At 36.9% G+C, this 12,388-nt stretch overlaps 1 protein-coding gene across 10 annotated transcripts in view; it reads right to left on the reverse strand.

Moving 5' to 3' along the window:
* Positions 1–12,388, reverse strand: part of EPHA7 (EPH receptor A7) — a 216,891-nt gene that overhangs the window by 57,504 nt on the left and 146,999 nt on the right. For 3 of the 10 annotated variants that reach the window (XM_021545337.4, XM_085574847.1, XM_021545328.4), the window contains one exon: positions 9,868–11,997. The exons of the other annotated variants lie outside the window; for them this stretch is intronic. In XM_021545337.4, the coding sequence (XP_021401012.1) occupies positions 11,883–11,997 (115 nt within the window). In that variant the 3' untranslated portion in view covers positions 9,868–11,882. Of the gene's footprint in view, positions 1–9,867; positions 11,998–12,388 lie in introns of those variants that run through there. 10 annotated transcript variants of the gene reach the window in all.

The raw sequence follows: 12,388 nt of genomic DNA on the forward strand, positions 1-12,388 counted from the left end.
GGGTTATACTTGACAATTTCAGTGTTGGAAAAAAAAAGGAAATAAATGAATGAGGTGCAGTTTTTCAGATGGGAATTAGGGTATAAAATCAAGTAGCGGGAGAAGATGTAAATAACTGTTTAAAACAGAGAAGCAGGACAAGGGTGGAATGGGTGTGTTCAATTTAACTCTGCTTAATTAAAAAAGCATAGAGAAGGTAGATAGATTCTAGCATGTAAGCTAATAAAAGTAGACTCTCCCTTAGCCCAGTATTATCAGAAGCTCTTAGTATTGCTGAAGAATCTTATAAAACAATTCAACTGACTTCTCTGTCATTATATGATGTTAGGCACCTGAAGACAATGTTTATGTTACTTGTGCTGCCAAAAAGCCCCAACAAAACAAATCTGGAGCTTAAAAAAAAGAAAAGGAAAGGATAAGATGTGAATTTTACTGTACATTTAGTGACAGAATAGTCATATGAAATCTCTAGACAACATAGCTTTAGCACTAATGGATGTAGGCCAGGACTGAATGGAAATTATTTTATATATCTTAACTAAATTATTTGAAAATTCCTGGGAGAAAAGCAATTTGTTAGACACATTGAGACAAGCTAATGTAACACAAATACTAAAGAAAAATAAACTAGCAGAGGAATGTCCCCTTGCTATACCAACTAATATTTTTAGAGATGATTCCAAAGTAGTATCTGTCATTCCAGCACATGGATTAGATTATTTAACAGCGTGAATCAAAGGGAAGAGACTCATTCAAGAGAAGAGTGATATTAACACATTGTTGCATGCCATACATCTCTGTCACCAAACTGGAAAAAATGGGAGCAAGATGTTTTATGATAAACTGAGAAGAGGATCTGATTTTATTAATAGCCATAATATCTGAGGCTTAACAAACAAAAAGAAGAGCTAGAGGAAGCAATCTGATGAAGGGATAGAAAATTTTCTTCTGTCTCTAGTAAAGTGTCCTAGGGACTAATTTTACATGAAGGGAATGTATTAACTAAGCTAAATCTCGTTTCTATTAGGTTTTTTTGCACCTGCCCTTTGAAGCCTAGTAATGCACGGAATGCATGAGAAAAGAATTCATCAAAAAGGCACTCTGAGAAGAAATCTTTTCAAAAAGGAAGAACTTTTTTACTGTGATAAGTCCTTTTAGTATTTTGAAGACAAGTAAGCCTTTGAATTAGTAAAAATGATTGACATGTGAATTTATTCAAAGCTAAAGGTAAATGGTAGTCAAAAATGTCACTTTGATGCATAGGTATTTAAAACCTCAAGTTATATTTCTATTGGCTCGCTCTCTCCTGATATTTTTTGGGTAGCACCAAAATGAAGATCTCCAGATAAAGAGATTCATAAAATAAGGTACAGGGCCACCCTGGACTGTGGCACAGCTTTACGCTGGGCTGCCAGTAGTTCTCACTGCCCAAGTACCACTTTCACCAGAGCAGAGTCCAGGTGCAAGAATAGCATGAATGAAACAAGGATGAAGCATCAACAAATGTGAGATGAGGATCCCAGTGCAACACATGGCAAATCAATGACATAATTTCCTTTCATCTCTAGGACCCAGCTACTCATTACCATAATGGTTCCTTTCTAGCTGCCATGCTGTCCCATATCATTTGAGATTTGAATTAGATGGTCTATCTCCCTGGAAAGAGATGGAAACTCAAAATGGTTTGGAGAAACCGAAGGCCAAAGACAGTAGCTAAAGCCTCTAAAGCGAGGAAAGGGCTTCAGTTCTTAGTTGCTATATCTGTATGGCTGGATTTAGCACTTATTTATCCAGTCTCTGGTACATGCCAAGGCCATATCTGAAATCAATAATGAGAGAAAATGTGCAAAAGTTACCATGCACACTGTAACTTCCACATAAAGGAAACCCCATGAGAGCTAGCTCTCCGTGTGTCCTGGGTAAGTTATCATGTATCCCAACACTAAATGAGGATGTGTCAGGGATTCATAGCCCTTAACCTCTGAAATTAGATCCCTAAATTAATCCTTTCAACAGGAGATACATGTAAAGAAGGATCAAAGAGATCACATGCACTTCATCTAATAGTTGAGCAGTGTCAGAATGATATGGCAAAGTGTGGTGCAGACTGAGATACTCTTCTGAGAAAAGGCCACTCAATGTCTTCCAAGAAAAATCTCCATTTTACTCAGAAAAACAGCCCCCTCATTCCCACAGAACTGTCATAAACAAGATTTTCAGACAAAGAAGGAGGGGATTTCTGAAAAGGAAAGGTGCATCAGGAAAGGAAGTGATTGTACAGTACAGGAAGTAACTTTGGAGGTAATTTTGGCCGAGGCTTATTCTAACCAACCTTTTCCCAGGCAAGCAGCTGCAGCTCAAAGTGTCTGGTAACATACAAATACCAATATACGAGTCTCTCCTTTCCCACACCAATCCTTTTTAGAGGTCGCAAATATCACGTAGGCCTTTTTGTAATACGTTCCTACAGCCCAGTAAGTACTGTAGAGTCAATCTTAGTCTTTCTATGTCTTTTTCACCCAAGAGATATGTAACATTTCCACAAGTTCCAGAAAAATAGGCCATTCATCAAAACACAGAAAAATAAGGTGAACCTTATCCATAAGGATGCCAGACAGGTATTACATGTCCATCCACCAGCATCCTGAACCATGGATAGCCAAGATTCAGCTATCAATAAGCATGAGGGGAGTCAGTCTGTTGTCTTGTGCTGGCATTTATATAAAAAAGGAGAGAGGGTGAGCTCAGTAACAGCTGGATGTCATCTCTGTGAGATATTTCCCTACTTGCAGCAAATGGCTTCTACCAGCTTACTAACTTCAACTGCTTACTAATGCTCACTGATTTTAGCTAACAAGGACTTCTGTCACCAAAAGGTGCTTTAAATTAAAAACAATAGCAACAACACAATAGAACTTGGGCCTAAGCACTGCCAAATATAATATACTGTTTTGCAAAAGTTTGCTACAACAGTTCAACAACACATTTGCACTTACATAAGTCTTTGCTAAGGTATCTGGCTTCTGTGTATATATATTCGGTATGTGTATATATATATGTAATCTTAAATTTAAATAACTTGACAGCATCTGATACTTAAAAAAAGATAAATTCAGCTTTGCACAATCCTATCACAAATATACAAGTGTAAAAATGGTATTAGCTAATTTAAAGGCTTACTTTATAAAGATTTTTCTTCCCTTTTAAATAATTATTAAGATACTTTGCTATACTGAAAGCAGGTAATATTTCTCAGGTATATCTTCTTGCTTTTTCAGCAAAAAATTCAGAAGTAGATGACACAGGTCAAGCATTAGTTTTCATGTGATTTTCAACAATCCAGCTATATTAATGTCATAAAATCCACAAGAAATGTTTATAACAGTACAAATAAATGTGAAGAGACTTTCCCCCCATTCATTGTGAGGAGTGTAAAATCACAAAAGGTAACTCTTTTCTCCTGCTTCCCTGACACAATCCCTTCACCAGGCATTTTGGGTTTTTTTTTTTTTTTTTCTGCCATTCAGCTCTCCCTTAGATTCCACTGCCAACAGAAAGATTTTGACATTATTTTAAATACATTCCATTAGCTTGTAACACTCATGTTAACTGGGCATTCCATGTAAGCCTGACATTCTGTATTCAACAATTCCTCCCACTGTAAACACACTTCTTTTTCCTGTTGTTTTGTTTTGACCAACACTAATGATTTCTGCACTTAAGAATGGTCTCCCTGACTTGTAGTTTGTTGGTTGTAGATAGACATTGCTTTTGTTGTTGCTGGGTGGTAAATAATCCTTCCTCAAGATCCTCTGCTGCTTACCCTGCAGGGAAGCATGGGTGCTGCTAGGTAAGTGTTAATGGCTAATGCCAGGTGGGGAGAAATTGAAGTAGAGCATAGTGCTACAAATAGCTTCCTACCTCATGTCTGGGAAAATATCCCTCAAAGGCAGCTCTGCATGAGGTAACAAACATGGACAACTGCAGAGGGAATTTGGTGTTGGGACACTCAAGTAACTACAGCAAGAAAGGTACTGCCTGGGAGTCATCCTGCTGTGAGGAAAGCAGTTTCATGGGATAGGAGGCAGCTTGTGGCTGAGACTTGCAACAAAGAGCACACAGCCTAATTGGGATGCTTTTGCCAGCAAGTAAAAGGCAGCAAAGAGGATTCGCCTCTTGCAGAAATTTAGGTAATGTAGGCATTGAGACAATTATTTCTCTTTAAAAGAGCACTACAAAGAAGTGCCTGAAAGCTATTTTTTATTCTCCTGCCCTGCCTCCATTCCTGCTATTGGCAGTGGATGAACTGAAGAGTAGGGAAGCTACGTAGTAAAGATCAGCTTTTCCTTCCACAACAGCAATGAATCATTTCTCCACAGCACTAAGTGGTTAAGGCCCAGTAATATTAAAGGAGAATCCTCATTAGGAATACCTCTCAGTGCCTTGCTGGTCCAATTTCCTCAAGTAGGCAAATTGTCCTGGATTTTAATCTAACCCCATATTTTTCTCCAGCAGCCCATGAGGGTAAAAATATTGTCTAGTGGCAAAGGAGTCACTGCTATTTTGTATAGATTAATATAAGGGATGACTTACGGGCTCCTCCAGTAAACAAATCAGGAGAGAGACCTGGAATGAAATGGCCTGAGGGCAAGAGCTCTGCAACTCTTTCACTATCTGAACAAAATCCTAATCACCCAATTACTTTAAAAATGCCATTTCTGAGTGGCCTTCAGGAGGTATCTGGGTGATTTGACTAAGTTTCTTCCAAGCAAATCAAATTTCTCAAAAAATGTACTATGTGAAACATCAGGGAATAACACATTTAAGTTATGACTAGGACTAAAAAGAACATGCTGGAGAGAACAAATCTGAGATTCCTGCACCTTCTTACTGTTAAGCTACACATGTTCTTGGCATAGGCTGTTTGTCCCTGAGAAAAGGAAATGAAAACATTTTACAGCAGACATGTTAAAATGAACATGCAGCCCTTCAGGAAGCCAGTGGAAGTTGGCATAGTAACACAGGTTGAACAACAGTCAAGAAATTGCCTGAGTAATGTTTGTACAGACATGAAATGAGAGGGATCAATGTGGATACATCCTGTCTATTATCAAACTATGTATCTATGTATCAATCAATCTATCTAATCATTCAGTCTATCCTCTTGGAAGCCAGGTTTGAATGTTTGAGTGAAAGTAATGGATGATTTTTCTTCTCAGTGAGACAGTATCTTTGGATCAGGAAGTTTGTTCCTTAATGTAAATTCATGGTTTTCTTCATAATACCAAGGAAGTAATCACAGAATGGATCAGGTTGGAAGGGACCACAGAGGGTCATCTGGTCCAACCTCACTGCTCAAGCAGGGTCATCCTAGAGCGCACAGAACAGGATTGCATCCAGATGGTTCTTGAATATCTCCAGTGAGGGAGACTCTACATCTCTGGGCAATATTATCACAAGATAATTTCTATTGTACTTGATCAATCCTACAGATTCTCATTATTCCTTCTGTTTTGTTATAGCACAAAAGAGGAAGGCTTTAGATATGTGCTTGGTTTATAAATGACTTGACATGCTCAGAGTCATGGAACTCTAATACCAGTAGCATATATAAGTCTTTGGGTATAGCTATGGCTCACAGCACTCTGTGTGTTTTTCAGTGTTAGCCATGTTATGATTCATCAGATGACCTCTAAGTTGTAGTTTTTATTTTTAATTATTATTAGCAGCACAGCTCTACAATTGGTTATTTGGTTCAATTAAATACAGAAGCCTTGGTCCATGGATGAATAGATTTTCTATTCCTGATTTAGCTCTTCTGGCACCAGGCATTATGTCTTGTTTTGTCCAAGATTCATTTGGCTGGATACACAATTTTTGCCTGCCTGTATCACATCTTTTTTCATAGTCTACCAAGACATCAGTTATTTTTTAACTTGTGGTTCTTTTTTGGTCACTTTAATTAGGCATTAATTTCACCCAATTTGTATGGTATAAGTGCTAAAATCTGCTATCATTATATGACACTTAAAGAAAGCTACTCTAAAATAATTTGAGAGTAAATACCATCGCAGTTCATGTCTTATTTTCAGGCTTTTATTGTAAAATTCTCCTTTCATGTCTTGATTTCAAGTCTGCTTGAATGAGCTGTGTATTACCAGTTGCTTTCCCATCTGTCTCAATTTAGTCTCTTTGACAAATTCCAATCTGGCCTGAGGAAAAATCAGAGTACTGAAACCACTCCACACTACATTATTAGGTGTATTATATTAACAGTGTCTCTTTACTTAAAAAATATTTACACCCCTTAACTCCCCTGCCAGAAATGTCTTATGGATCCCTACAACTTAGACTCAGACACTGTGAATGACTTCAAAACTCTCTTTCCACTCCCTCCCATCTTCTGACTTCTCACATGTATCAAAGTGAGGGTTTTCCTTCATAATTTTCAACCTTTCATAATCTTGTTGGATGTAACCTACAGGGTATACACATCTCTCACTTTCAAACTGCCTAAACCTTGCCCACCCTGAAAGTGATTTTATAATTTCATGGATATTATAAACATGCAAATTTTATCCCTTGGCCTGTCCCACCAGATTTGGCTCTAAATGCATGTGTCAATTATTATAACTTAAAATGTCAAGGAATAAAATACAGAGGAGAAAGTCTCACAAAATTAGCTTGTATTCTGCCACAACTCTTTCATCAGGATATTTCAGTTTGTATGCCTGTGGTTTAATCCTTTATATTTTTCAAATCTCTATATGGAATGTGTTAGAAAAATGGGATGCCCTGTTATACTTTGGGTTTCACAGGCCATTTGTTAGATGAGGTCTTTATTTTTTTTTCCCCCCTAAACCATTGCATTCCCTCCCCAATCAATTTTTGCAGGAACTTTAATTGCAGAACTGCCTATTTCCTAGTAAACAGAGGGCTGCACTATGCAAAGAGTAAATATCTCTGATTAAAAGTAATTGTTGGCTACATTTGAAACCCTTAAGGGAATACAAGGAAAAAAATATAGGCTGCAGCCTAGGATTTCTTTTTTTACCAGAAATTTGTTTTAGACCAAGGCTTTTGATTAGTCTCGGAAATCTCAAATCTACCAAATGCAGGTCCATTACAAGTTAGTGGGGAAGAAATTCACCTGTTTCCATAGATCAGTTAATTGATCAGAAGCACAGTCCTAACAGGTCCTGAAGATGAAAAAAACCTGTTGTGATTTGCTCAGCAAATCATTGCACTAACTCTCTGAATACCTCTGCAGCACCTGCTGCCAAAATGGCTCTTGGGCAAGAATTTTATCACACTTTTCTAAAACAGCACTTGTCACTCTCTATGGGATCTGTTCTCTTCCACGAGAACCTCAAATGTCACTTGTTTAAAATAAAACAAATAAGAGAAACAGCCCAACCAACAAACAAAATCCACCAAAGACCAAATACATATCATGAGAACATCAATTTTAAACCACATGAATGGAAGCAATGAATTAAGGATGTTTTAGCTTTAACATGTCACAAATATAGTTTTAAAAGGTGAAATGACCATTTTTTTGGCTGAGTTGCCCTTCACTCCCTTCACACAGCCAGTGAACTGCTTCATGTCATTACTGGGCAAGAGAATGTTGGCTGAACCTGCCCTTGTGGTAGGGTGTTTCTGCATCGCCTGGCATTATGGCTGTAGTGACATGATCACCCTCCCAGCAGTAACCCAAAAGTCATGGAATTTAAATCACTCTCAAAATTGCTATATATTAATTACTTAGAAAGTTAAGGACAAATTATTATTTTTTTATTTCAACTACTAACCAATAAATGTAAAAAAATACCAACAACAAAACAAAAATAAACCCCGTTCATCCCCCACATTAAAGCAATAGATTTTTAACATTCAAAACAGTGGAAACTATTCATCGTATATTACTATTAGTGAAAAAAAGCAAATTTAATTTAAAATCACTTTTTCAAACTCCCTCAGTGGATGCCAGATAATTCAAGATTAAACAAATATAAAAAACCTCATTTTAAATTGAAAATAATACAGACAGAGCTCAATTATTGAGATATTAAGGGCAACATTCAATTTGAGATACATTTAAGCATCTTTGCCTCCTGGAGATTTTACATGACAAGGCTTTAGATAAACACGGTTTTGCAAACAGCAACTATCATATCTGATCACATAACCTCTGGACTAAAGCAGTATGTCAGCAAATATTTCTGATTATTTAAAATATTAAATAAGTATAATTTACTAGGCGGGTCTTCCTCAGAACAATCACAAAAAATTTCAAGAATTGATATCCACATACAAAAAGCATTTAGATGGCCTGTTACAAGTCTCTGAAGAATAATAATAATAAAAAAATCACCTCTCTCTGTAATAAAGCCCAGTTTAAATACATTCTGGGATATACCAGTGGTGGAGGAGCTGCCTTTCTATGAGACTTGGCTTACAAGGAAAACTGTAGCAGCCAAGGACAGATAGGGTAGGAATCACTTTGCCTAACTTTAACTATATAGATATTAGATGCCTAATTTCAGCTAATCATCTGGCTTCCCTCTACATCTAATGGAGATAAGCATTCCCAGAGGGAGAATCATCCTGCTTTTTTTAAGGCATCTCTCTTCTAGATGCTTGCAGATGAATAAAGTCAAGAAATATGAGTCTCACTGACAGCCTGATAATCCATCATTAGCAATGCACAGTGTCCAAGTTCTTTGAAATAAAGCCAGAATTGATTTTTTTTTTTAATCATTTAGCCTTTCATTCTCTCTGTGACCCAACTTTTTCTTCAGTTCTTCCCATGAACATCAACTTTCTCTGGCACTTTTTTTTTCTTACTCTGGACTGTGTTTTCTGAAACCCGGGGAACTGCAACTGATGTCAATATTTTGCTGCTCTACCAGTTACAAATCCATTTACATGCATGTGCTCTAAATTGCAGTAATGATCTGAATGTGTAGATAAGTTATCTGATTGATTGCGGCTGATCGCGATTGTGCTTTCTGGGTCTACACTACCACTTTCAAATGTGTAAAAATCTGTGGCAACATTAAGGCAGTCAAGGTATATAGATGAATGCTAAAATATATTTACTATTCAAAGAAGATGGCTTAAATCAAACCAGGAAAATTAAGGAAGAAATATCATTAGGGCCCTCACTTGTACATGCGTGAGCCCAAATCACCACACATGCTTCAAGGCCTCTGCGCTTCAGAATGTTGAACAAGTCCTAAAGGTGAAGCCTGGCCTCAATTCTTTTGCATTTAGGGTTTGTAGGTTCTCAGCAATACCAGCATTGCTGCATCGCGCCTTTGATGACCAAGCCCTTAGAAACAGTAGCCGAGATTTATAAGGAAGCAGGTGTCTGAACTGAAAGACTCCTAAATTCCTAGCTGGGTGCCTAAAGCAGCAACAAGACTGTCAAGCACCTTGCCCAGCTGCCCACAGATGCTCACTCCAGTAGTGAGGCACTTAGCATTTGTTATAACACAAAATGGATGTTTATCAATTTTGTATTTTTAAATTGTGTTCCAACAGCTACTTTAAGTGGCTTGGCCAAGTGCTTCCGTGCACTAATTCCAATATTGGGCGTGCAGTCTACTCTGCATCTTACTTCTACAGATTTTTTTAGAAAATTAATTTTAATAGTTAAAAAACCAGCTTGAGCTGCATATGTGAAAATAACTCCGTTACTACTGAATGACAATCTAATACGAAATAAGAATAGTCACCATTTTTTCTTACTCTGCCCAAATCCAGGCAATAAATTAGGCTTCTCAGCATGACTGTAAAGTGCTGTGAATTGTATAAACAATCATATATGGACACTGAAAAATAACCCTTATGCACATTGCATTATAGTTCCAAAAATATATTTACAGTCTATTACAAAGATTACAAATGGAAGTAAGTGTCTATGTATCGGGATTATGATAGTTAAAAGCTTTTTACAGATTTTCTTCAACAAAGGTGGGTGGGGACAAAAAATTGGTATAACCAAACTGATTTTTCTAGTGAAACAAATAAATAAAATGACAAATATAACACTGTACAGTGATCTAAAAAGAGGGAGAAAAAAGGAGGGGGGGGGGGAAATGGATGCATTTAAGTTTTTAATAACTATCTTTGGTCCTAAATGTGGGAAAACACATTATGTAGCACTGAATATACATGTTTGTTTGTGATGCTCTGCAAGTAAAATAGAAAAATATAGTGCATTTTCAATGTATTCAGAGCTCACTACACATAAATGTGTGTACAAAACAAGACAGTATAAATAAAATTTACAAGTTTTACAAAGGAACATTTACAAGGTTTTTCTTTTGTTTTTTATTTTTTTTGTGTGGATGCCCACATTATCAAACCAGACCAATTCATGACTGATCCCTGGGATCTTTCTCTATCAAAATCAATAGAAGCAGCCCAATTCTCTTTGGAAGTACAGCATTTCATTGCTGGGGTAGTTCACAACTTTCAGATTTTTTGTTTTAAAGCATTTCTCTCTGGTTCATGTACATTATTACAATATCTGTAAAGACTGTTCATTATTGCTTATGGTAATTAAATATTTTAATCAAAAAAATTTATATATAAGTAAATGGTGTAAAAAGATATTCCATTGAGCAACTACCTTTGCATCTCTGTTCCTGATGAATGACTGTTGTGTCTGTGTGACCACACACACGCATGTTCGTTCAGAGCAGCAAAAGCTTGTAAAAAAACTTGAAAATTCTGAACTGCCCCTTGTCTCATGCTCTACAGTTCACATATAAAAGCTATGTCCTTATTCTGACAGCTGGACTGCATACGGCTTAAACTCATAGAAAATATACACCAGCTATTTCTCTTAGATTTGCTAATGCAGAGTACTGAAAAAAACCATGATGTGCTCAGATTAAGTGGTTTAGGTAACACTGAAGAACTGTACCTATACTCTGAGACACTCCTACAATCACTTGTCCATTCAATGTTGTGTCTCAGCAGTTTTACAGTTGTAGATCTACATCTTAGACTATATCTCAGTTTAACTCTAGTCCATTAAAATCATCTTGCAAACAATTTGCTAAAAGTGCCTAGAACTACTTAGGGGTCATTATTGCTTTTCTTTTTCTTACTTTTTTTTTCTCTTTTATTTTCTTTTAAAAGATAGCATATGTATAACCTTAAAAAATTCTTTAAAAAATATCAGAGCTCTTGGCAACTTGCATCTTCCTGATTCCCTGTCAATTAGCTAGCCATGTCAATACGGTGTTGATTTAACAAAAGGAAATGGCACAAAGGGATACCAAAATTCAGATAGATTATACATTGCTTGGTCATGCTTCTTAAATCTCTAGGAACTCAAATAATCCTTCAGAGGTGCCCAGTGTAGTAATGTGTCATTGAATTAGCACTAAAAAGGTCCAAAGATATAAACATCATACTAAAAGAAAGTCTTTATGAAGAATAAACACAAATGATTAAAAAAAGATTCAGAAATCACAGATTTAAGGAAAATATTTTGTTGAATTCAACAATAATATCATGATTTTATCTGACAAATATATTCTTTTTTAAATTTTTATGTACATTTAAAAAGTCTATTAGATAAAAAGGAGGTTAGAGAGCTCAAGGTGTTTGTATGTTTATTCAGGTAGTACTTTGTTTATTGTCACTGCTGTTTTCCTTGCCACCACTGGTGGATCCTAATTCCCTTTTCATAAATTCTGGTGGCACTTAGGAGTTCAAGTCTGTAGGTGCTTCTTGTAGCTCTTCTATTCACTGCAGGAAGGACCCAGGAAATCAAGTGTCTTCTAGCAGCACTTCATATATACTGAAGGCCAGTGCTGTTCTCTCAGTCTGTCACCTCCCTCATAAGGGAGAAATGTCTATCACACTTGGATGCCAGTGCCGTGTAAATGTAGCATTTGTGCTCTCATAGTCTGAATGCTGCTCATGATTTTCTTTTGATGACCAACCAACGTGATCCCTAAACTCATCACATCCCTGGGGAAGATAAATGCGTACATTGTTAATTTTTCAACTTAGACTGCTATTGTATGGTATTCAACCGTGAGTCAAAGCTACGCAGTGGTTTGGACTACAGGGTTCTGACATGGAAGCTACGCCGTAACCTCAGCTCAGTACTGGGAAGTTCATACAGGCACTGTTCAACCTCTCAGAAATGAGTGCAATTACATGACAGCTGTCATGCAATTACACTTGTGGGTCTCCACATCTGAGAAGGAGGTCAGTATGTTTTACATTATGATTATCTCGTAGTGTGTCTTTTAAGGACACCCGAAGACAAGGACACTTCTCTTGTAAAATACTTCGGGTGGCTTTCAGGAGCAAGTTATGTACAAATACAAGATTTTGGGGATCATAGTCTGTTTCC

Source organism: Lonchura striata, chromosome 3 (genome assembly GCF_050655825.1).
Source record: "Lonchura striata isolate lonStrDom1 chromosome 3, ASM5065582v1, whole genome shotgun sequence".
Lineage (NCBI taxonomy): Eukaryota > Metazoa > Chordata > Aves > Passeriformes > Estrildidae > Lonchura > Lonchura striata.